The 26,260-nt window shown below is 31.8% G+C and overlaps 1 protein-coding gene across 3 annotated transcripts in view; it reads left to right on the top strand.

Annotated features, from left to right (window-relative positions):
- The window catches only part of Bap60 (Brahma-associated protein 60), a 29,876-nt gene extending 4,613 nt beyond the window's left edge, over positions 1–25,263 (top strand). The window contains exons 2-13 of one of the 3 annotated variants that reach the window (XM_067282451.1): positions 10,276–10,547; positions 15,798–16,033; positions 16,635–16,857; positions 16,939–17,064; positions 17,139–17,249; positions 22,850–22,951; positions 23,033–23,194; positions 24,332–24,429; positions 24,503–24,557; positions 24,638–24,718; positions 24,789–24,911; positions 24,987–25,263. In XM_067282451.1, coding sequence (XP_067138552.1) covers positions 10,278–10,547; positions 15,798–16,033; positions 16,635–16,857; positions 16,939–17,064; positions 17,139–17,249; positions 22,850–22,951; positions 23,033–23,194; positions 24,332–24,429; positions 24,503–24,557; positions 24,638–24,718; positions 24,789–24,911; positions 24,987–25,142 — 1,743 coding nt within the window. In that variant the 5' untranslated portion in view covers positions 10,276–10,277 and the 3' untranslated portion in view covers positions 25,143–25,263. Of the gene's footprint in view, positions 1–10,275; positions 10,548–15,797; positions 16,034–16,634; positions 16,858–16,938; positions 17,065–17,138; positions 17,256–22,849; positions 22,952–23,032; positions 23,195–24,331; positions 24,430–24,502; positions 24,558–24,637; positions 24,719–24,788; positions 24,912–24,986 lie in introns of all 3 variants that reach the window. The other 2 variants (XM_067282450.1, XM_067282449.1) reach the window with 2 other exon arrangements.
- The last annotated feature ends 997 nt before the right edge of the window (positions 25,264–26,260 follow it).

Here is a 26,260-nt window from a genome sequence, read left to right as displayed (position 1 = left end):
ACATATGATCGTGATAACCACCTTGTTCTCGCACGAGTGGTTACATATTAAAGGTGGTCGGATCCGGATAGAGATGACATGAGAGACAACGCGGTTAGGAAAATGCACCAAACATCCATTAAACAATAACAATTATCTGTTTATTTAACTAATTATACAAAAGATTAATATTCTATAGTAAAGGTTATGTCTACAATTTAACAAATTTGCATTCTAGGTTGAGAGAGAGAGTTTACATCTAGATAAGTTGTTTAGATACTTTAAATTGCCAGATTGATGGAGTTCACTGGAAGTCTTTTTTTTTCTCTTCTTCTGCAAGTTGCTTTTTAGGAGTCCTCTTTTCGAATGTGTCACTTTAAAGGAGTTTACTTAGAAAGTTCACGTGGAAGAAGTCCGCTTTTACAAGTATATTTTTTTTTTGTAGATGTTCACTCTAGATAGAGGAGGGTTACGGAGGTATCCGAGCGAGGAGCAAGGTGAGGACAAACTAGTTGTGATGACGATCGTCGTCATCTGACCCTCCCTTTTATTGGGGGGTCTATTTTGTGTTTCCTATTGTCCTTTTTTGGAAATGTTATAGGTCATGGCCAATTGATGAATTTTGGTGAAAGTTTTGGGTGACACATTCAGATGTGTCACTTTTGGAAGGAAGTGAATCCAGGTGGAAACACAATCACATCTTTCTATCTTTTATTAATTGTTGGGAAAAAATTTTTTTATAAAATTTTCTTTGTGTTTAATATAACTTTTAAACGTTAAAGTTTTTGTTTTTGATTTTATATAAAAGGTTATAATCGATAATAAAATCTGGGCTCTCATACCATAGATTGATGATCCTGGTCTAGAGCAGGGGTGGCCAACAAGTCGATCGGGATCGACCGGTCGATTGCGAAGCCAATTTTGGTTGATTGCTAGCGATGTCTTGACTTAATGTATTATATTTGTAACCGAACGCAACTGTATGCGTGCAGTTATGACTCGACTCATAAGCAGTGAGTGCACTTCTTACTGAAACTGTGTATAAACATAGTATGTATTTCACACTTCCCCCTCCCCACTTAGACTATGCCTATGACAACAAGTCGATCGTGACACATTTTTACGATAAAAAGTAGATCTTATGTGCACAAAAGTTGGCCACCCCTGGTCTAGAGTATACACAAATGTTTTATTTCTGATAATTTTTTTTGCTTTCATTTTTATTTCATTCTTGATGATAATGTTGAATTGTAGGTTATGGCCAGAAAAAACTTTGTAAGTCTGGATGACAAAATGAAAACATTTTTGATATCAAAATTCCCAATATCATATTAATACATCAAAATATTGCCACCAAGTGGGTTTTGTTGGCTGAAAGAAAACCATTTGGAAAGAAAACCATATGAACTTTTCAAAAACTGTTTGAATGGACTAAACATTCATGGAACAATTCTAGTTTAGAAATCTCTGCACACAAAGCTAGAACTAATTTAAAATCATAGGCACAAAAAACCTTTCACACTCTGTTTCTAGCAAACAAATTAATGAGCACAAACGTTTTCGGCCGTTTTAAAAGGCCTTCTTCAGGTGCACTGAGGACGGTTGGAAAGTCGGATAGCCAATGTTTACGTGACGTCATTGTTTATGAGGGGTTTCCTCTTACAAGTGACGTCTTAGCAGAGAAGGTTTAAATGAAATTGACCTTGGAAAATATTTTAAGATTAGCCAAGATGCGTGAACTATTGTCGAAGATATGCGAATCGTGAGAGGCGGAAAAAAGGAAATAGAAAGAAAAAGGAAAAAGAAACCTGATAAATTTAGAAACTGCACGAGAGAACGAAACGGACAAGGAGAGGGTGGACTGGCCTATTTAATTAAGGGGGTTATCGAGGAGTGACTGCCAGGCAGGGGAAAGCGAATCTGCATCCCTGCTGTTAATGCAGTTTCCTTTGAGGGATTCAGTAAAGATTTCTATAGCTTCGATTGTTCTAAGTTTGCTAGAGTCAAGAATAGGAACGGTAATCCTAGCATCTTCCCATTCGGCTGTTATACTGGGTTCGCTTGCGTACTGGGCTAGGGTGGAATTAAATTTTTTGTTGCATGCGTCGTACCTATGCTCAGCTATCCTTTTGGTAAGCGATCTGTTGGTTGAGCCTATGTAGGTTAATTTATTGCTTGGCTTAACTCTATTGTCCACCAGCGGAACAGAGTAGACCCCTGGAATCCTGGCTTCGCTGCATTTATCCTTGTTATTTGTTAGAAGCTTATAAATCGAAGGGCTGCGCTTGTACGTAAGACCAACTTTGGCTTTTTTGGATAAGATTTTATACGCTTGGCTCAACCTAGGGTCGAAATCAACAACAACTTGCTTACTTCGCAGGTTACGAGGACTGGAACTAACGGCTTTGTTAACAACGCGATCATGTATTCTCTGAGCCAGCACATCTATAAATTTACCGTTGTAACCGTGGGCTACGGCGATGCGTTTGATGTGCTGGATTTCACGAAACGCGTCATTAGTGTTAGAGCAATGGGTATAGGCCCTACGGATCAGGGCCCTGCAGGCGGAAATTTTATAGGTAAAGGGGTCGTTCGAGGCTGAGGGGATGAAGAAAGGTAGAAGATTAGGCTTATGGAATACACTAGTGGTTATACAACCGCGGTCTAGGAAAATACTGAGGTCAAGGAAATGGGCCAACCTATCATCCTGCTGATCAAGCTTTAACTTAAGCCCAAATGGATTGTTATTAACAGTCTGCAGCAGCTTACCAATGTCCGGTTCGGATCTCCAGATAATAAGAATATTATCAACATACCGCGTGTAGAGTACAATGTCTGCATTGAAGGTTTGTAGGACTTCGCTATCTAATTTTCTAACCACTAACTCACAGAGGTCTCCAGACAGGGGGCTACCCAGGGGGACCCCTCTTCTTTGAAGGTAGACTCGCTGGTTGAAGGTGAAAAAGGAGTTGTAGCATACTAGGTGGGCCAGCTCCAAAATCTGCTTGTGGTGCTTAGGTCCGGGTGGAACGGCTTGGAAGAGGAAGTCTCTAAGGGCACAGTACGCAAGCGAACCCAGTATAACGGCCGAATGGGAAGATGCTAGGATTACCGTTCCTATTCTTGACTCTAGCAAACTTAAAACAATCGAAGCTATAGAAATCTTTACTGAATCCCTCAAAGGAAACTGCATTAACAGCAGGGATGCAGATTCGCTTTCCCCTGCCTAGCGGTCACTCCTCGATAACCCCCTTAATTAAATAGGCCAGTCCACCCTCTCCTTGTCCGTTTCGTTCTCTCGTGCAGTTTCTAAATTTATCAGGTTTCTTTTTCCTTTTTCTTTCTATTTCCTTTTTTCCGCCTCTCACGATTCGCATATCTTCGACAATAGTTCACGCATCTTGGCTAATCTTAAAATATTTTCCAAGGTGAATTTCGTTTAAACCTTCTCTGCTAAGACGTCACTTGTAAGAGGAAACCCCTCATAAACAATGACGTCACGTAAACATTGGCTATCCGACTTTCCAACCGTCCTCAGTGCACCTGAAGAAGGTCTTTTAAAACGGCCGAAAACGTTTGTGCTCATTAATTTGTTTGCTAGAAACAGTGTGTGAAAGGTTTTTTGTGCCTACGATTCTAGTTTAGAACTTATGAGAGAGCAATTTCAATTTTGTTTTTCTTCAGTTTAGTTTTTTCATCTTTTTGAATATGATTAAATATTTAGCTAGTTTTCCTAATAAGTTAGTTTTATGTTTGAGAAGATTGTTAATTATTTTTCCATGATGATACTTATTTAATAAGATAAAGCTACACCAACTGCCATATAAGATTGGGCTATAAGTTGATGTAGCTTTATATTGGGTTGTTTGGAAAGTAATATCGTTTTTTTCATGGGAAAAAACAATTTTCTTATAATATATAAATATTTTATTGAATTATATATTGAACATTTTGGTCTAATACCTTTTGTCATCTTTCTGGTAGTAGATGATTCTACACTCATAAAAGTTCTGATCTTTGCTTACAGAAAACTGATCCAAGTGATTTTTGACATCATCATTTGAAGTACATATTTTACTGTTTAAAAAAAATTTGTAAAGACCAGAACAAGTAATAATACTAGGGTGCCAGATCTGGCAAATATGGTGGGTGTAGTAGCATATTCCATCCAGCTGTAAAAGCTTGTGTGAGATCTGGCATTATCATAGTGAAACACTACACTTTTTCTGTTAATCAATTCTGATCTTTTTTGTTTGTTGATATCACTCAATTTGTCCAGTTGATGGCAGTACACTTCCAAATCAATTGTGGAATTGTCTGGTAAAAGCTAAAAAAAAAAAAAAACAATTCCCTCAAAATCTCACCAAATGGAGCATCACTTTTTTTTATTATTATGAATATTGGCTTTCGAAGTACTTTGAGCCAGCTCATTTCATCTACTCCATGATTGCTTGCATTTGACATTGTTATAAACAAGCCATTTTTCATTGTCAGTTATGATTTGCTTCAAAACGGATCATTTTCTTGTTGTTTGAGAAGCAAATCTCTTTTTTTTAGAAGTATGTGGAACCCCATATATCAAGCTTTGAAATGAAACCAAGTTGTTTTAAGTAATCATAAACAGTTGGATTTGACAAATTTCATCTCTGCAATTTTTTGTGTTGTTATTTGGTAGTTTGTTTCAATTAATACCTTTATTTTGTCTTTATCAGCTTCAGCTGGCCTTCCGGAACGTGGTGCATCTTCAGTATCAAAATTGCCGGAACAAAATTTTGTGAACTAGTTTTGGCATTGCCATTCTATCAATACATCTTCTCCATACACGTCTCACACATTTTTTCTTGCTTGAACAGCATTCTTACCTTTTTGGTAATAAAAAGCAAAATATGCTGAAAATGATGCTTTTGATTTTCCATATTTGATGGGACACCAAAAAAAAAAAAAAAACAATTGCAAATAATCAAACAAAAAAGTTTTCACAAATAAACCTTGAAATGTCAGCTATCAAAATATATAATGTCAATACGATTTAGAATGAAATTGTCGGTAAAAAGTGAAATTACTTTTCAAACAACCCAATACTAATGAATTGTGTTTTGAGAGATGTTGATATATGTTTATTTAATAAGATTTATTAATTTGGAATAATACAGTTCTAAGAATAGTTTAGTATCCAGTTGTAATAAGTTATATTGAGTCATTTTATGTTTTGTTTGCATTTACATTTTTCCTATATAATAATAATTTAGAAATATCTTTTAACATTTGAATATTATTTTAAACTACTTGATTGCCCGTCACAAATGACGGAAAATGTAAAATACTGTTGCAAAGTCATACTTATAAAGCTCAATTATTTATTTCAATATAATTACAAGGTTTTTTCTATTTCTGTCAGATTTTTTGCTCTGTAGGCACTAAGAAGACCTTTTTATCAAGCCCATTATATCAGGCTTACAATGGGACAACCTGGTGGTATGGGATGGGCTCAAAATATCTGGGACAGACCTCCAAAAATTTCTGGGTTTTCTTACCTATCCAGATTTATTTCCAGGTTTTCAAGAGTAGTAGTTTGACAGCTTAGCTACTTGGATATCTGGCCATCTATTTTTGTTCATTAGAAATTTTGTCATGCATAATACAACTATGAAAATAAAGTTCATTTAAATAGAATCAAATAAGGCTTAAAGTATTAAGGCTTGTATTAAATAAAGTAAACATTAAATAAGAATGTAGGCATATATTAAGAAAGCAATAAAAATTTGGTACCAATTATGATAAAATTCAAGTTGAAGCAATGTTAGCAAATAGAAATTTTGGTTGAAAAAAATTAACATTCCCACTCGCTACTCACTAAGCCAATTAAGAAGTGCCATCATATGAGTTAATATTTATCTAACATAAATCTAAAATATAAAAAGTAGGTAAATTTAATTAATGATGTTAAAATGATAATATAATACAAATGTTTGATGGAAAAAGTTAACTCTCTTCCTAATAACTGTTTATAATAAGAAGATAGAAGTGGCATCATATAACAAATGCTGGCAGTGTTACACAGTGTATGGCACTTGGAAACTATATACTACTCCATTTGCAATTATTTGTACAATTACTTAACTGATAGTTAACATGGACTTCAGTAGGCAATACAGATTAATTTTTATAGTTGATGAAAAAGTGCTTGTTCATCTGAAACATAAGGAATAGACCATTCTTTCTAAATCAGCGGTTCCCGACCTTTTGTTGACCAGGGACCACTTTGATTTCATTGTTGTTAGCAGGGACCACAAGGTTTAAGAAAAATAAACTGTGTCAATCTAAAAATAAACTTTAATCAAAACTTTTAACATACATAATCGTTAAACTCAAGAGTAACATGCTTTAACAGTACTATTATAATAGAAAACAACATTTTTAGTAAAAATTAAATTCAGTTTGTATCAATGTGGGAATAATAATTTAAAACGAATAAAAGTTTTAAATCTTTCGTGGACCATATTTTAGCTCTTACGGACCACTGGTTGGAAACCACTGTTCTAAATAATGCAATGTAATGAAAACATTATATGGTTTAGTAGATGTCGCAATATGTTACTTATTGATATTTAGAAAACATTGTATATGCTGAAAACCATTCAGAAAAATTTGCACATTTTTTATTAAAATGTCCATTATTGTCCAGGTTGTATCATGTTAGAAATTTCAGAACCACAATCAAGCAGAAAAGTCAAACAACAGTGAATAAAATTGCAGTTACAATTTCTTAATGGCACAAAGGAAATAACAAATAAGAGATTGGACTGATTTGCACATATTTACGTAAAATCAGAAGAGAGAGAATTCATGTGAAGTTTGGTCCAGACAACTCGCCTGACTAGAATCAAGCCAGATGTTGACTAAATGAACTGGTACACCTGGTACTATGGCATAAAGATAGGTCAAAGTCAACCCCAGTACGACTGAGGACAAAAATTACAGAATTGGTGTGTAAAATACTTTTAAAAAGTACATTAAAAAAATGCAAAATATACAAATAAACAGTGGGATAGAAGAATTCACACGAAGAAAGGATCAGGCTAGATGTTTAGCTGGGATCTAGTTGCTAGTTGGTTGATTGAATTGTTACTTCTTGTGCAAGAATCAAAATGCAGCTATTCAGTACAAGTAGGAGGAAGAACAGGAATGTATCAGAAGATAGTATCAAGAGGCATCCAAAACAATCAGGTGATTTTCCAAATCAGAGTAGTCATTTGATGAACACTCATTGTTGCAGTAGACAGTTCTGGGAGTGAACTCAAGATGTTAGTTGAGACTGTTGTAAAGTCATTGTACAGTACCTATGCACCATGTGTAGAAAGATATTGAATATGTTTTCATATTTAAGATCTTTGAAATCAGAGGGCCAGCTGCAACATTTTCTTCAATAGTAAGCTTAAGTTGCCACCATTCTTTTTCCAACATAGATAACATGAATGCTACCATGCTCCATACTGTAGAGAGGACAAAGATTAATATTTCTGTTGGCAAATCTGGCAAGGTAGCACCCAAATTTACCATGGTAAAAATTAGATGAGATAATGGTTTGGTGTGTATCATTTGTAAGTGAACATCATCTTGATTTTATTATCAATAGGTGTCAGAATTGTTGTGTCCCCCCCACTCACTTTGCCAAGCAGAAAGGAGATCATCTCAATAAATTAGGCTAGACTAATCTTGCAGTTTACTGCAGGCAAGGACAAGTTGTTTGCAGCAGCTTTTGCAAGGCTATGTGCCCTCTCATTGCTGGTGGTTTTCTGATGTACCCATGCTTAATTATTGTTGAATTTGACAGTGGTGTTCATTATATCATGAATGATTGGATGGAGTTTCATCTGCAGAAAAGAACAATTGCTGATCACTGCTTGTTATGATGGTAATTTTGGATTATCTCATGTTCTCCATAGCCCACTGAGTTGCTGTCTTGATTGCTAGCAGTTCTGCTTGAAAAACAGAACTATGTTCCCTCAGTCAGAACTGTCTGTGTAAAATTACATTGTTTTGAAATACAATAAAGCTGCATCCAATGTTGTCACTGATCTTGGAGCCATCTGTAAAGATATTGATGTCAGTGTGGTCTGGTGTGTGAATTGTAGATGTTTACTGGAATACCAAGATTTGTGATAAGATATCTGCCACTCAAAGTTGTTGGTGTATAAGGTCCAGAGCTGATTTTAACATCCTGATCCCATTTGATGTTCCAAACTTTGGAATAAAAGTCAGTAGTTTTATCTATTGGCAGCTTTTTGCAATGATCTGTAAGATGATGATTGGTGTTGTGTGGTATGTTCTTGAGATATGAACATCTCCTTGACTTCAGATATGAATTGATAGGTGACAGAATGATTGTGTATGTCCCATTCACTTTGACAAGTGGAACGGAAATCTTTATATTTGTGATATTTTCTGGGGTACATACAGTTCTTGCTGCACCAGGAGTCTATTTATTCAACAAATACAAAATATAAAAGTGTAGATGTCTTGATTATATCTCACACATCTAATTTTCAAGGACTACAATAGATGTAACTGAAATTATGAACCAGTGGACAGGTGCATTATATGTATTTTGAATGGATGAAAATGTAAGTCTTTATGCAAAGTGCATTGCACAACTGTTTGAAATGTTTAACAAATCTGCAAGCTGGTGTATACAGAGCCACGGGCTATGTTCAGTAACAACCCTCATATTTGCAATATTTTCTGGAGTACGTACAGTTTTTACTGCACCTGAAGGCTGCTGCTTTAATTAGAATTAGTTTTCTGAATGTTCTTAATTCATATCATAATGGCATGTCTGGATGGCACTGGATTATTTCAATGAATGTTGAACTGGCAATAAAATGACAGTTACAAAGATATAATCATTATTTTCATAATATGCCTTAATGGTAAATATTGTGCACCTGTCTACTGGTTCATGATTACTAAATGCTATATTCTTGACAACACATTGTCTGTGAGCAAGCTAGTGCCTTCCCACAAGTGCCTGATACAATTGACTTTGAAAATCTCTCATTTATCTGCCCATCCTGTATTTATTTAGATCAATATTTTCTGTATAAGTACAAATATAGAAAAAGAATAATATGATAAAATTATTAATTATTATGCCTTTGTGTCCTTTTTAACTCTATTTAAAATTTATTTTGTATACTAGTACTTTCTATATATTAACAGGACTTATTATACTGTATAATAAGTCCTGTTAATATATAGAAAGTACTAGTATACAAAATAAATTTTAAATAGTGATAAAATTATTGTTTATTAAAATTAATTCTTAAGTACAAATTTCCAAAGTACCTTGACTATTGTTTATATCTAATGTAGTCCTTCAAAATTAGATTATCAGATATCTACACTTTGATACTTTGTATCTGTTGAACAAATATCTAACACAATGCTAGAAGATTTTTTAATAATTCAAATGCTTGAATTTCTCATATTTCTTGAAATAAATTGTTAGAGTTGTAAAAATTTTCAAAAAGGCAAGCTGTGCATAGATTAAAGAATAAGTATATCTTTAAATTTATCTGCTCTTTACAGTAATGTGAATTTCTAACCAGTTAAACAGTAATCAGTAGTTTGCATTCAGTGTATAAATGTCTCTAAGCTCAATAGTTATATTAAAGTCAAATGATTTGCTAGATTAAATTGGACTATATTACCGCTACTATTAATAATTAAATACTGAGTAATTTGGCCTAGAGATAGGCATTAAGTTCCAAAGCTTATTAATTTTAAAATTATTAAATAATATTAAATTAATATTTATTAAATAATTTAGAAAATTCTAGAAGAAAAAATTGGCCTAGAGTGGTATTTGCACCCATAACTACCACTTACCATCCAGATGCGTTGCCAGTTATGCTACCCAGACCTCCATCTGATCCTCCACTTCCAGACGTATTTAATTTAGATATAAGTCTCAGTACCCATGGCCTGTAATTACACACTATGGCACTCAGCTGGCTATCACTTTACCCTGGCATGGAGTAAAGCAAGTGGGCTTAGAGATGTATGCTGGGGTAAAGCAATAGCAAAAAAAAAAAAGTAAATTTTAAGAAAGAAAAAACAACAGAATGAATACATTTAAGTAAAAAATAGTAAAAAACATGGATGACTGTATTTCTACAATGACAGTGAATACATGTTTTATATCAAAATAAAAAAATTTTTTTTGCTAAATTTGATAAATTAATATAATTTTATTTTTTATAATTTACATTAATTTTTTTAACTTTTTATATACAGTTATGGCAAATAATATGAATCGAGTGTATCCTGTCCCCCCTCCACCACCGGGCCCAGTAAATCCATCAGGTCCTGTTCCTGTACCAGTTCCTGTTCCACCACCACCTAATCAAGTTCCACCTACACCTCAAGTACCACCAGCGACTGCTCCAATTGCAATGGGACCTGCACCACCTGGGCCTGGCATGAGACCTCCTGATAGACCTCCAATGCAAGTACAGCATGGCCCTCCAACAGGAAGACCATATGGTGCACCAACTCAAACTTATCAGGTTTGTAATAATGTCTATTTGTTTAATAGATTAATCTACACTGTAATATGGTTGGTGTTTATTGGGTCTTGTATGTGAACATCACTTTAATCCAAAACTAGGTCTCTTAAATCCAAAGCTTTATTCCAAGGTTCAGTAGACTATCTCACAGCATGATTAATGCTGTGAGATAGTCTAGCAAAACAGTTTCCTCAAAAATGTAATTAGATTAATCTAATTATATTTTTGAGGAAACTGTAGCTGTCAAAATTACGTTTCATTTCTTGAAACACTAAAGAAATAAATGACATACTTAAGATATATGGGACTTCTATCAGTTATCTTCATTCTACTTGGTTTGGAAAAATGATTAAAATCATCAACAGAGCGGTTGCGGCCGAAGTTCAAACATTAAACTTGTACAGCAAGCCAGAAGTACACGTTTGATGTTTGAACTCCAAGTAAAATGCGTTGCGGCGCACGTTCACAACAATATCCCATGAGTCATTGTGCGACGTGAACATCGCGCACTGACTCATGGATATTGTTGAAAAATGGCGGAAACATTTAACGACGAGGAATGTTACCAGCAAAGGTAAATAAACAAATTAAACTATTTTAAAGTGTTTATAGGATGTTTAATAACACTAAATAATTATTTTTAATTAGTGTCATGTCTCCTACTGTACGATAGTACAATAAAACTACCTCATACTTTTGTTGAGGGAAGTAGTGGCTTATGTAAATCCGAAAACAGTGTGGAAAATTATTTTTAGAAAATTTACGAACGTATTATGTTGTTGTTGGTAGAAGGTGCCATGAAAAAACAAACTCCTACAGAATTATGATAAGCTATCACGAAGACAAATTTATGTAAATTCTATCAGGCACTTCACATCACTTGCAAAAAAAATTGAATAATTAAATAATTTCTGGATTAAAGTCATCTGTTCTTTTACAATATTATTCATAAATGCTTAAATAATAATTATTTTAATAAAATACACCATAATTTTAACCCCAAACACAAAAAAAATGAAGAAGTTTAAGCTGATCTTCTACTCGCCATGCTAGACGTAGCGAATGCCATTATCAACCTTCTAGAATTGCCAGATGGTGGCACTCAAACATTCGACATACATGATTTGGGCTGAAAACAACGGCCGCATCCTCTCTAATAAATAAATTTTGTTCTACAAAACTTAAACAAAATTATGAATAACTATATTTTTGCATCAAATCAAAAATATAGTATCAGTTCTATCCACAAATTATTCTATTTGCTCTATAGTTGTAAAATGTCAGTTTTATGAATGACGTTTCTATTTACTGATAAATTTAAATACTGAGTAATTTGGAAGTTATGCTTTTATGCAGATACAGACTAAAAATTTATGTTTAAAGTAATTAGATAGTGAATTAAGTACAGTCAAACCTGTTTTTATGCGGGGGATAGGGACCGCATTAAAAAAAACGCATTAAAAAAAATCTCACGAAACTTCACGAATGGCTGTAAAAAATAGTTTTCGCAACACAATTAAAAAATATTTTTTTTATGCGGTCAACAGGGACCGCACAAAAAAAGTCTCACATAGAAAATAACTCAAAACCGTACGAAATAGAATTTATTGACAACAGATGTCAGCACTTGACTGCATCGTCTGGTCTATCGTCTGTTTTACATATTTTTGTCCAGGTGGTGTTTTGTTGACTTAAAAAGTAAATTATTTCATTTTTCGCATATTCATGCAATAATATTACTATAATAAGTGCATTTATGCTATAATAAGTTTATTTAGCTATAATAAGTCAACGTAAGACATGACGAATCGCACGAGACTAGTCGCCAACTATACCGCACAAATTAAAAATTCACATTAAAAAAATCGCACATAAAAAGAGCGCATAAAAACAGGTTTGACTGTATATATGATGAATGTTTTTACTTATTTATGCAGTTGGTTAAATTCTGGATTAATGCAGTGTGTGGTTCTCAGACCCTTTACGTAATTTTCTTTTATTTCATTTTATAAAATAAGAACAGATATTATTTCTTAAGAAGTCAATTTGCTTTTTACAGAAATTAAATAATAAAAAGACTATATTATATTTAAATAGAACTACTTAGTTAAGGCAACTGATTATATATTTATTAAATAAACATTTTCAGTTTTATTACAGCTAGCTTCTGCTTTACAAATGTTTAAAGAATAGTTAAAATTAATTTTGTATATAAAATGTGAAATTATAAGAAGAATTTGTTCTAATTTAAACAAATTATTTCTTATAATATCCAATTATAAAACAAAAATTTTATTGCAATCATAAAAACGTAGTTTAAAAATAGTAAACTATATTAGCTTTGTTGGTATGTGCTTCTTGACTTTAATTACTTATTTATACTTTGTCTACTTAGGATGTTCTTGTGCACTAGAACTTGTTAAACTGAGGGAAGAAAAAAACACAATTTCCAATTAAAATATATTTATTATAATGTAATCTTGATTATGTTACAATAAATATATTTTAATTGGAAATTCTGTTTTTTTCTTTCCTCAGTATAACAAGTCTTAGTGCACAAGAATGTCCAAAGTGGACAAAAGTATAATATATATTAGCTTTGATTTTTTTTAGTTGTGATAAAATTGAATCTGAATGATTAATGTTAATGACCATGGATTGTGAAGTCATCTCCTGGTAGGTCTTACTGTATTTTAAATTTTGAAGTTTGAGATCACAGAAAAAGACTGCAATGTAGACTTTAAATCAGTACAGAAGTTAAAAGGGCATTTCATTTATAATCATTCACAATTGATATAAGATTATTTAGAAATGAGAAAATCAGTAAAATATTGAACATTAAAGTTGATATCATTTTATGTTTTGACAATAAGCAATAACTTGGAACTTTTTATAAAGAATAAAAAATTAGTCTATTATTTCTGATTATATCTTATAATCAAAAACAGAAATGCTGATGTAAATCTTGCACATCTGAGATGTAAAAAATTACGCCAAGTAAAAATTTGACAATTTGATCAAACTTTGTTTTGCAACTTGAACACCAACTATATAGTGTATACTCGCACATGGCAAATTTCATCATTAATTTTTATTCAGTTGATATGCGTACTTAATGCTTGTACACATTTCGGGCTGTTCACGCCCCTCCTCAGCCAACTTCAAATCACAGATCTTTGTAAACTTAAAACTGTTAAAACTTCTCTATACATTCAACTTATACCGTTAATCAATTCTTGTTATCTTGCACTTTGTTCCTATATCTGTTGTCTTGATATTGACTCTTATGCATCTTCTTCTGATGAATATTGCCATTTCTGTTTTCTTAATTCTATTCTAGTATTTATGAAACCATGCCGGTACTTGTTTTGCAACTTGACTTTCATAAATACTATACTAAATTTGATCAAAATTTTTCTTAGTAGTTTTTCTTCAGTAAAAATAAGCTTGGTGCTTAAAGATGAAATGTAAGGTAAATACAGGGTAAAAATCTTGTGGGTACTGTTTCCAAGCACCAAGCTTATCAATATTCATTTCAGTGCCAACTGATTGAATACTGCTTTTGATATGCCATTTAGAAAAATTATTATAAAAAGTTTTAATTGGCATAAATTTGAGCTTCTGTAATTCTGAGTAACATTTTGGATAAAATTCATTTGTTTCCATGCAATTTTATCCTTATAAGCATAAAATTAAGTTGTAAAATTGAATTAGCTCTATGGGAAACACCCATAAACTTTGACCTATTGACTTGGAAGTTTCATGAGCACCTCACTGAAAATGTGAAAGGCTTAAGTTTAAAATTTGAGCTTTCTAGACCCAATAATTTTTTTTCTACGAGCATCTGCTGTACCGGATGAAGAAAAAGGAGGAGAGGAGAAAATACAGCTTTTTGGTGATTTTTGCACTTTTCAATTGCTTACATTTTGACAACTACTTTACAGAAAATCTTGAAATTTTGCACACTATCTAAGAAAACAATTTTCTTTTGAGCGAGATATTCGGAATTACTATAGGTGTTTGGGGTGGAGAAATCTACTCCCAAAAATCGGCAACTCTGATTCCTGTACATATAGTCAGTCAGCAATTTTTTTTTTACAAAGGCTGAGTGATGGCAATGTCAGGAGTCATGGCAGTAACTCCTGACATCAGCTTTTGTTTTGAATTAGTGATTTGTTTTGAATTAGTTTTGAATTAGTGATTGCATTACTGGTATATGGTAAATTAGGAAAATTATACCCTGGTAAATTTACCAGTAATTAATTTTTTACTGGTATTTTGGTAAAAAACCTCTTAATTAACCCAATATTTATTTTCCTAAAATTCTCTTTTCTCTCACCCCATATCATAGTGCAGGTGGTGATGGATTATTCCATTTGTAATTTAAGGTTACCAACCAAAAGGAATTTTCTAGTCTGTTTATAACTTGATTTCCTGTATTATACTCCAAAAACAGGTTTTGTTTTTGCTTTCGAGATAGTTGGGATGCGAAGGGAAAGTTCTTACTAAGTGTTGATTGAGAATAGTTCATAAATATGTACTGACTGAAAACACGACTTACATAGTAAATAATATTCTTTTCAGTTTCTTTACAAACATTATCAATGTTTGTCATAATGGAATGATAATTGTAATTAAACTGGATTAAGTGCAAGACTCTTAGAAGCTTGTTTTTAACTTTGTGTTTTTCTTGTTAATTGGTTTGTGCTTTATTGACTCTGGAGTCAGATTTTGTAACATTGAGATATCGGAATCTTTATTGTGAGATTAATTGAAACAGAAACAAAAGAACACATTAATAAAAACATAAAGATAGTTATAGACAAAAACATAAATAAAAATAGAAAAGATCATTTGCCCTAATACAGTATGTTTTACATTTATTGTAGTAATGAGTTGTCTAAACTGATAGAAAACTTGAAAGTAAATGGTTGTTCAATAATTCTGTCAGTAATTCAGTTTTGTTTTAAATCATTTGTTAATACAAATTTACCAATAAACCAGTAATTCCAAATATAATTACCAAATTACTGGTAATGCAATACCCAATAAATTTGCAATCACTATTTTGAATATTTCAATTTTATAATTTAGAATTTTGAAAATGAAATTGTTTTATTAAATTTTTTAGGTCAAATAGTAGATTAACTATGTTTTTTATTATTATATTGGATTATAAATTGATTTTTAAATGGGAAGCATTATTTTGGTTCTTTAATTATTGTTTTTAGAAATTATGTGTTATTTCAGAGACCTGCTTATCAGCCTGGTCCAGGAGTTGGAATGCAAGGAACTCCACCACCACCCCCACAGGGTATGCATGCTAGAGTAGGTCAGGGTATGCCTCCACCACCAAATGCTTATCCACCTAGTCGCATGCCTCCTCAAGGTCCGATGGGATCGATGGGGATGGATTCTTCACGTAAACGCCCTGTACCTGACCGTGTTTCAGATGGACGTAGTCAAGGTCCTCCACCTCCTAAAGGGTAATCTAATATCAGAATAAAATCTGATGTTTTGTTCACAGAATATAAACCATTCTTTAATTGAAAGATTCTATTTCTCTATTTTAAGGCACAATGTGATTTTTAAATGCAATTTTAAGATTTTTCTTTTAAAGAAGGAAAAAAAAAATTAAATAATAAATTTTATTAAGTTTTATTAAGTAACAAGAAGTTAGAAAAACAATACAAATGCCATGAAATAGATAAATGCTAGTTTCATTTATAAATCGCAGAGAAGAATTTTTATCGTTTCTCATTATGTCTGAAAATAAATGAATATTTTCATAAAACATTGATCTTTTTAAATTAATAATTGTAGGATCTGAAATTGCTTTTGAATTTTAGTAATTATTTTAAGTTTCTATTTTCCTGTTTAAACAAAATAAATTTTATACATGATTTAATAGTTTGTTACTTATACATGATTAAGATGCCTATAAAAATTTTTTATTTATATTTTTGTTGTAAAATTATTATTTAAAAATGTAATCTTATAATGTATAATTGATTTTTGAAGTAATTGACTTATCAAATTACGAATGCTTGATATCTGTGTTAACATTATTTGTTTTTTAATAAATAGTGCCCCTCCGGGAGGACCCCAAGTTGGAACAGCCACTTCAGGAGGTGGTGGAAGTAATAAAAAGAAAAAGAAATTATCTGATAAAATTCTTCCTCAGAAAGTAAGAGATCTAGTACCGGAATCCCAAGCTTATATGGATTTATTGGCATTTGAACGGAAATTAGATTTCACTATTATGAGGAAAAGATTGGATATACAAGAAGCATTAAAGCGGCCAATGAAAGTAAGAATGAATGTTTTGAATTTCTTTTTTTATTGATTTTCTGGTGTTAATTATTATTTATTTATTATTATTTCTAACTAGCAAAAAAGAAAACTTAGAATTTTTATATCTAATACCTTTTATCCGGGAAAACCTGAAGGAGATACTGCAGAGGAACCAACAGTGCCCTCGTGGGAATTGCGTGTAGAAGGAAGATTGTTAGATGATGTAAGATATTATAAAAATGAGATTTTTTTTTAAATTATGACTTTGTCTTAGATATTTTATATTTAATTTCACAGCCAAATGCTCCAAAGTCAGATCAGAACAAAGTTAAACGAAAATTTTCATCGTTTTTTAAGAGTCTAGTTATTGAACTAGACAAGGATCTATATGGACCAGATAATCATTTGGTAGAGGTAAATTAATGTAAATTTTTAATTATAAGATTTATATAAATTTAAAAATACCTAAAAGCCTTTTAATCATAATTTTTAATTGCGATTTCTTAAACCACATAATTTTAAAAATTTTATTTTGTTACTATTATATTTCTGTTTAAAATTTCAAGTGTCACAGAATATTTTATAACAACTACTGTTCTTGCAAGTTCAAATACAAAAAAATTGTTAAATATAGAAATTAGAGTATTTTAATGTAATTGAAAAATTATATAATTAATTTTTATGTGTGTTATATATTTATTGCCAAACGATTACTGGATTATTTATCAAGCTACATTAAGACTAATTTAACATAGTCTGATAAATAATCCAGAAGATCATTTGGCAATACTAATTAAATCAGATTGTTAATCTTTGTTATAATGAACAATCTTTGATCTTTCTGTACTGCTGATGTGCATTTGTTTCCTTGTAATACTTATTGATAAGTCCTTGAATCAAGCTATCTGGATAACCATGTTGCCAAGTACAGAGACATCAAAGATCATTCATTACAATAAAAGTTTAAAGTCTTATGATGAAATGGCTGGAGCTATTGGTCTTAGGATCTCATACAGAAGAAATTTCCATGATTTTCAAACTGTTCAGAAATGATAAGGACCACTTAAACACATTATGCATTCAGGGATTTATAGAGAGCCAGTTAAAGATGACCAGTTTGATACTCCTGGATACTGCATGTATGATTATATGGAAAAAAACAATAAGTCTGCACTTGGGTATCTACTGTAAATTTTGTCACTAGATAGATGTATCTACTGTTTCTGTAAAGGAATGAGAATTGGAAAATGTCACACAACCAATCAAAATTAGGGTTTATCACATGTTCTATAGATCATGTGCCATAAATAAAATCTGATATAAGGCTAACATCACATACCAGAAAACTGGAATTACCACCATTATTTCTTTCTCACTTAAATGTTTTCAAGAATTCATAACAGATTTTGATTTAAAAGTCATTGAAATTTGCTTATATGTTGATAGTAGTTATCAATATATATTTATTAAATACTTTTTAATTACTTTTTTATTTATACTTGTTTGAGATGAAAATGATTCCTGTTCAGATAATAATAGTGGCACATTTAGTTCTGTCAGTATGGTTCTATTTTAACTTTTAAAATTTGCCTTAATTAAAATGTTCATGTTCTATAAACCTTTTATTTAAATATCCAACTCATGCATATTCAATCAACACCACTTATAAATATACAGTATACAAAAATTTGTATATGTAATTCATACATTTAATTGTATAATACATGTGTAAGTAACAAGAATAGCTTTACGATAACTTAGATCTAATGTTACATATTACAATAATTTTATTTTGTATGTTTAGCAATGCTGACAACTCATTTCCAATTAATTGTGCTTTAAGATTGGTTTGTAAGTTAACTTAGTGTTAGACAAAGTAACTGTTACTCTACTAGTGTTGTGCAATGACTTCAAACCATTGATGGTTTTGTGTAATCCTTGGTGATTGATTACATTTGGTCAAAGAGAGGTACCCATAAATTATGTAATGCAATGGGGTGTTTATACTACTACTACTTGAAAAGTTTAGAAGGCTGTACTTGTTGGCTTAGCTTTTGAAGAGAAGTAAAAAGAGTAAGGTAGGGAATGAAGAAGGGGTAAGGAAAATAGGAAAGTGTGATGAGAGGTCTCATGAGCAACCAGCATTGAGTCCTGTTAATTAAAACAATGAGAACAATGTATACAAAAAGTGGGTTGCAGCCCAAATAAAACATTGAGAATACTCCAAACAAATTTGTGAAACATAACATAAAATATCCCGGTAAGAAAATAACAAAAGTAAAATTATTAAAACACGCAAAACATAGAATGCTATACCTGACAATAACTATGTACAAGTGACAAAGTAGCATGTTTGCAACAAAGAACAAACGATGAGACAACAGACACCGTGGGCTTCCCAATGTTTGGGAGCTTATACTAGCAGCCTATACAGCTGCCAAGCCACTTTGCCCAAATAAGGAGTGACTACCCCCTCTTACAAAGCAAACCAGAAGCCAAAGCTCTGTAAACTGTGAAGAAAAAACACCGTGACCCAACACGGGCCATGAAAAGACAAGGAAATCCTCTACAAGAGATGGGATGCGCCACACAAAGGATGAGGCAAAGGGCACAACCTGAGTGCTGCAGGACAAAACACGAGTCATGACAATACACAAAGCCCAGGACAAAAGAGAAATGTTGGCTGGCCCTGTCTGCCCCAAGGGTTCCATAAATGTGGACCTTTTACAGCTTCTTTGTTACAAGGTCCGCAACATGAGAGAAAAGTGGGGCTTTGTTTATCCCTACAAAATTTGCCAAGAACAAGATACACCTAATATGTAATTGCAATATTAACAATTGCAATTGCAATAACAATTGCATATTAGGCAAGTTCCTATTAGGGCTTTACTACTGCTGGCTTGGAGATGGTTGTGAAAAGTCAGGTGTTGTAATCCCTATCTGGCCTATGAACACCTTGAAGCAGTGTAATTGTTCATGTTACACATAAAGTCTTGACACCTGCGTGGCCAGGGATATCCTTTGTATATTGCTTGGACCAGGAGTTTCTGTGCCTGGGGCAGTGGAATAGTACATGGTTCGGAGTTTCTTCTTCCATGCCACACTCACAAATGCCATTCCCTTTTTGTAAGAATCTTTTGAGGTAATTTTTAAATTACTGTGTCTGGTAATGAATTGCGTTATATGGAAGTCAGGAAAATAGTACATCATTTTTCCTCTCCTTTTAATGTCAGGAAAGAAGTGTAAGTGACCCTGCCTGTTGTGTCTGTGCACCATCTGTCTTGCCACTTGCTGATAGTGAAGTTATGAAGTTGGATCTTAACCTAGCTGAATTAAACAAACCTGAATCATGTGTTGATCTGGTGTTTTGCTTGCTTTCTTCATGAAAAAGTCAGCTTTTTCATAACCAACTTCTCCTGAATGTCTTTTTATCCATTAGAACTTAATTTTAAACCAGTTTAAAATTAAGTTTATTTTAAAATGGGTTGTATCCTTGATGATTTTCAGTTTGGTATTTAAAGATTTAATTTGAAGTAGAGCCACTTTTCTATCACTGAATATTGTGATTTGTTGGGGTAGCTTTCAGCTTGGTTAATAGTGCAAAAAGTTTCCAGTTTGAAGTAGGCTTGATGCACTACTCTGTTATTTTTTCCAAGTACCACCGTTGATGCTCCTACTCTATGTGGTCCTTTGGACCTGTTGGTGAAAATGCTGATTCCTTCCCATTGGTTCTGGGGTCGGTTTGACCTCCAGGGGTTCAGTAGCTGGGTGTACCAGGTTGTATTCCCTGTAGTGGTCTAGCCCTTGCCTGTTGACTTCCTCTGCAATGTTCTTAATCTGATCTGGGGTGTTTTTAGCTGTCATTAATTGATCTGAGTGGCATGTACTTTGATATGACCAGTGTCTTTCATATGCTTTTAAGTCCAAGGAGTCAGAGTTGGCCATTACTTGGAGCGCACTGGAGGGGGGTTATCCTATATGCCCTAATCACAGAGATGAGGCAGCAGCACTGAATTGATATTAGTTTTCTGCAGATCTGTTGTCTGTATGCCGCTGATCCCCAGACCTTGGTCCCAGACAAGACCGGGGATGTTTATACTAGTAGTACAAGACTATATGAGATGGGGTGTTCTTTATACAGTGTTACATAACTCTGTATAATGTCAGAGATTACTTTCCTACCAAAAAAATTTGTAAAGACCTTTCCTATAAAATAATCATTTTGTCTCATGGTTAAGTAACTGTTAAAAAAGGATTTTTGCTGAATAAAGATGCATCCACAATATAAATGTGTCAGAAAAAGCATTGGTTACAAGACCTTTATTATATAAATACATAAAGGATCATATTGTTCATGCTAGTGGTATCACAAACACCATTGTAAGAAAGGAATCATTGACTTTAGCCTATTTTACAAGCCAGAGGTATCACACAAATTAGATGGACAGAAAGCAAATCAAAAAGTGAAAGAAAAGGCAAAAAAGAGAAAGTCGCAGGAAGTAGAAATTTCAGAGCTAAGAAAGAAGGCTGCTGGAATCATATATTAGAATGTTTTATAAAGATTCAGAAAAATTTGCTTTGAAGGCAGCAGAATCAAGAAAAATAGAATACATTGTAAAATGAAACAGATCAAGAAAAACTGCAAAATATAAAGAAGCAGAACTTGCAAAGTTGAGAAACAAATAGTGAAAAATGAAATGCTCTTATGAATTGTACACAAGTAACATTAAAAATTTTGAAACCTTGTCCTTGAAAGGCTCTTTGAAAAATCCTTGAATCCAATTTTGCCAAAGTTGTGGGAACCCTGCAGTGAGCCAGTACAGTTTGTGTTTTTCGTGATTTGTTTTCTTTTTTCCTTTTATTGGTTATAACCTGTTGACTTTAATCTATTATGTTTTCCAGATCTCAGCAATACCACATAGTGAAGACAAAGAAGACACAACTACACACACACATATCACAATACCAAACTAAATTTTTATTGTTTCAGGTTGCCAGACATTCTCCAGGGCCAAGATTGCAATGCATCGATCAAATATTGCAACAATACTGTGTTTTTATGGTTTTAATTAATATAACAAGTCACATATGAGCCATTGATTTTGAAAGTGGGGCAAGTCCATGTTATGTTATTGCTAGATATTTAATGTTTGCATTTGAATGGATTTTAAAATATTTGTAAACAGCAATAGACTTATTTTATATTTTTTTTGGTCTTATTTCAAGTAAATTTAATATGCAATAATGATTATTTGTATTAGGTGAAAAAAATCATGGTTTTGGTATGTGCCAATGGACTTGCCTCACTTTCAAAAGCAATGATTTGTTGAAAATGTTGATTTTTTTTAATGGAATGTAATTATAATAACAAAAAATTGAATATTTTATTTATTTACTTATTTATTTTATTTCAACATTTCATACTTCTTTCGAAAAGCTACAATAAAACAAAAAGTAAGTTTAATTTTATAGGAAAATTGGATAAAATAAGAAAAAATATTTAGTAATAAGTTCATATATTCAGGCATATAATTATATTTTTTAGTTTAGATGGTGCAGATTTTTAAAGTATTCATAATGAATGGGTAGTACATAGGATAATAAATCCATCATGTCTTTATATTTTTCTTTAGAGTGGACTTGCCTCATTTTCAAAATCAACACACAATAAATATCATTGATGGTATAAATTACTAGTAACAAATTTATACTGATATTAAAAGATAATTATTGTGAATTGATAAAAAACATAAATTTTATGTCAATTTGTAATAAAAATTAACCTTAACTATTTTTTCACAAAATGGACTTGCCTCACTTTCAAAATCAATGGCTCATATGTATATATAAATTGTATAATTTAAGTATTTCATTAATTTCTAGTGGATTTTTTTTTATTAATCTTAGTAAATAGTTAGTTAAATGCCAGAATAATAAATTTTTAAAATTTCAAAATCTTTTTTAAAAGAATAAAAAAAAAAATGATTGTGTATTTTCTTTTTTGTTAGTGGCATCGCACACCAACAACAACAGAAACAGATGGATTTCAAGTGAAAAGACCTGGAGACAAAAATGTTCGATGTACCATCTTATTGTTGTTAGATTATCAGGTAATAAAAGACAATTTTTAAAATTTGAGATATTTATTAAAAAGTTGTAATTTTTTATTCACAAAATTTGATTATTTTCAGCCACTGCAGTTCAAATTAGATCCTCGACTAGCTCGTCTTTTGGGAATCCATACACAGACTCGACCCATGATAATTAATGCTCTTTGGCAGTACATTAAAACTCATAAACTGCAAGATGCCCACGAGAGAGAATACATCAACTGTGACAAATATCTTGAACAGGTAAGTAAAATGCATTGCTTTAATAGTTGAAATTTAAACATTTTAAATTGGTGTTCTTTGTGTACAGTACATAAATAATTGTAGAGAAACTTTAATTTTTCAATATCTAGTTTCAATTTATTAATTATTCAAAAATTAAATTTTTTTAATGGATTTTAAACTAAACAATATACATTTTGAACATCAAAATTACAAAAAGATATATTTTAGGTAAACAAGTTTATTCTGAAAGATTATATATATATAATATACTGTATAAAATTTTCATGATTCTGCATATCACTTGTTGTTTTGCATAGATGCTACAGAACCAGAAATAATTTAGTTTAGAAATATTTTAGTAGTAATAATAAAATGGATATTTTTAACAAAGTCTTCAAAGTGATACACATATCATTATCTCAAATTTTTTTAATGTCAAATTACTGTATATTTTAGATAGTCAACACATTTTGTGAAACAGAAAACATTCAGAATGATGTAGAACATACATAAGCTAGCTGTAGACAGCTATTTGATTTAAAATGTTTTTTTCGTTTAATCCAAAAATTGGCTATCCAAAATTGGTTTGATTTTATTTTATTTATTTGTAAACATGGTGCCAAGTTTTGTGAACTTTCATGATAATATTTAAAACTGATCATTTGGATCAATTTTAAATATCATTATTTCAAAAACAATAAATTCTGATAGAAGATTAATGATATTATTTTTAACAAAATACTTCCACACAAAAACACTTTATTTTAGTATTTATGTGGATAAAGTTTTGATTAATAATCAAATATTTGTATTTATCTACAGTACTTTATATAATAGCTTAAAATCATCACAATACTTTATCCCATCATGAAAAAATAGTAATGATTGCATTGAGAATCAATGAATCATCATGAAATTTTTGAATAAGTGAGCAAAGCCCTCTAATTTATAAAGTTTTTTAAAAATTATTTATGAAAAATTAATATGACATATTTTTTTTGCAAAAGCTTAAAGCCATTCATTAAATTTTAAATTGAAAACTTTTTCAAAAATACTTAGGGGTTTAGTTGTACTAAGATTGTTAATTAAAAATTTTAACATGTTTATCACTTTGTTTGTATGATAATATAAATTATTCTCATTTTTTAATTTTAGATATTTCAGTGTCCTCGTATGAAATTTGCAGAGATTCCACAACGTTTACATCAGTTACTGCATCCAGCAGATCCCATTGTTATCAATCATGTCATCAGGTAATTCTAATATTCATGTCAAGTCACATTATATCTGTCTTTTAAATAACTTAAACGGAAATTTCTTTTCTAGCGTGGAAGGTCCCGATACTAAAAAGACTGCATGCTATGATATTGATGTGGAGGTGGTAAGAACTGACTTAATAAACCTGTAGTTTAGATATGAATTTGATGTAACTTTTAGCAACTGTTTATTTTTGCCATACAGGATGATCCTTTAAAGGCCCAGATGAATAATTTTCTTCTGTCTACAGCCAGTCAGCAAGAAATTCAAGGATTAGATAATAAGGTAAATGATGGTGATTTTACAGATACAAAGTCTTTAGAGAGTCTATCTGACAGACATTTATATTTTTCAGATTCATGAGACAGTGGAGACAATTAATCAGTTGAAGACAAATAGAGAATTTTTCCTTAGTTTTGCTAAAGATCCCCAACAATTCATCAATAAATGGCTTATATCTCAAATGAGAGATTTAAAAGTAAGTTTTAAAAAAAATATATTTTGAAATCTTATCAATTTAGAATGTAATATAACCGAAAAATTTCCATCCAAGACGATGACAGACGTTGTCGGAAATTCCGAAGAAGAAAGAAAATCGGACTTCTACTACCAACCCTGGGCACAGGAGGCAGTGTGTCGTTATTTTTATGGAAAGGTCCAGCAGCGTCGGGCCGAGCTCGAACAGGCCCTCGGCATCCGAAACACTTAAATCTAGATCTGACGATTTTTTCCATTCATTTACTATAGTGTTTACACATAAATCATTAATTAATGTAGAATTTGTTTTTTTGCACAAGAAACAACTTGTAATAAACTATCATAAAAAAATATTTGTCATATTCTTTTTAATTATTTGGTATATTAGAAAAAATTTTTAGATAAGGTGTTAAAGGAGAAATATTGAAAACTTAAATTTATAAACTGCAATTTATTGTGAAGTTTATTTAAGCCCGAAAAAATCTTCAAATATATACAATTGATAAAAATACAGAATACCACAGTAGTGAATCTAGAAGAACCCAAAAGAGGGCTAACTCAAAAATGAAAAGTATTTGACTATCTATCTATCTCCTTCTCATCACTATTTAAATCAATTAATAAGTAAACACACCTGATTTATATTCGCTGAGCTTATTGTTTTATTCCGAACGTTTTCAGCCTACTATAATAGGCTGAAAATGTTCGGAATAAAACAATAAGCTCAGCGAATATAAATCAGATGTGTTTATTTATTAATTAAAAGTATTTGAATAATTAATAAGTACCTTTTTAACGTGTGCAAGACTTTTTTTGCAGATGGTCCGATAAATCATATTTGTCATCATAAATGTTTTAAAAATAACATTTTTCAGTCAATGGAGAGAAGGATTAAAATGCTCTTTATTACTTTTAACAATTCTCTTAATCTACAGAATTATAGTTCATAAGCAATATCCGTATGATGTATCCTGCCCGTATCATATAGACACAGTACGGCCGGCCGTGGTTACAGACATCTGGTGTCATCACCATATCATGGTGGTTAAGGCAACATTGAATATCAATGACTGCTGTCATCAATTACGTCTCTTGACCTTGACAATTAGAATGTGATTGAACCTGTTGTCAATGTTTGATATTGCCTTAATTTTGCTCCCATATGCATCCACCTCTATTGTATCTTAGTGTGACCTTATGTATATTTGAATTGATTGTTTACTTTTTTAATTAATTGACTTTCAAGGGAGATGGTATTTTAATAAGTTTGCACAAAAGGAAGCTCATATATATCCAGAGGCCCTGATTGTATCTAAATTCCAGTTCTAGTCTACCACATTTTGGAGATTG

This window comes from Centruroides vittatus, unplaced genomic scaffold (genome assembly GCF_030686945.1).
Source record: "Centruroides vittatus isolate TY-2023 unplaced genomic scaffold, ASM3068694v2 contig_955, whole genome shotgun sequence".
Lineage (NCBI taxonomy): Eukaryota > Metazoa > Arthropoda > Arachnida > Scorpiones > Buthidae > Centruroides > Centruroides vittatus.
The sequence above is the reverse complement of the archived record's forward strand: the minus strand, read 5'-3'. Positions and strand labels throughout refer to the sequence as shown.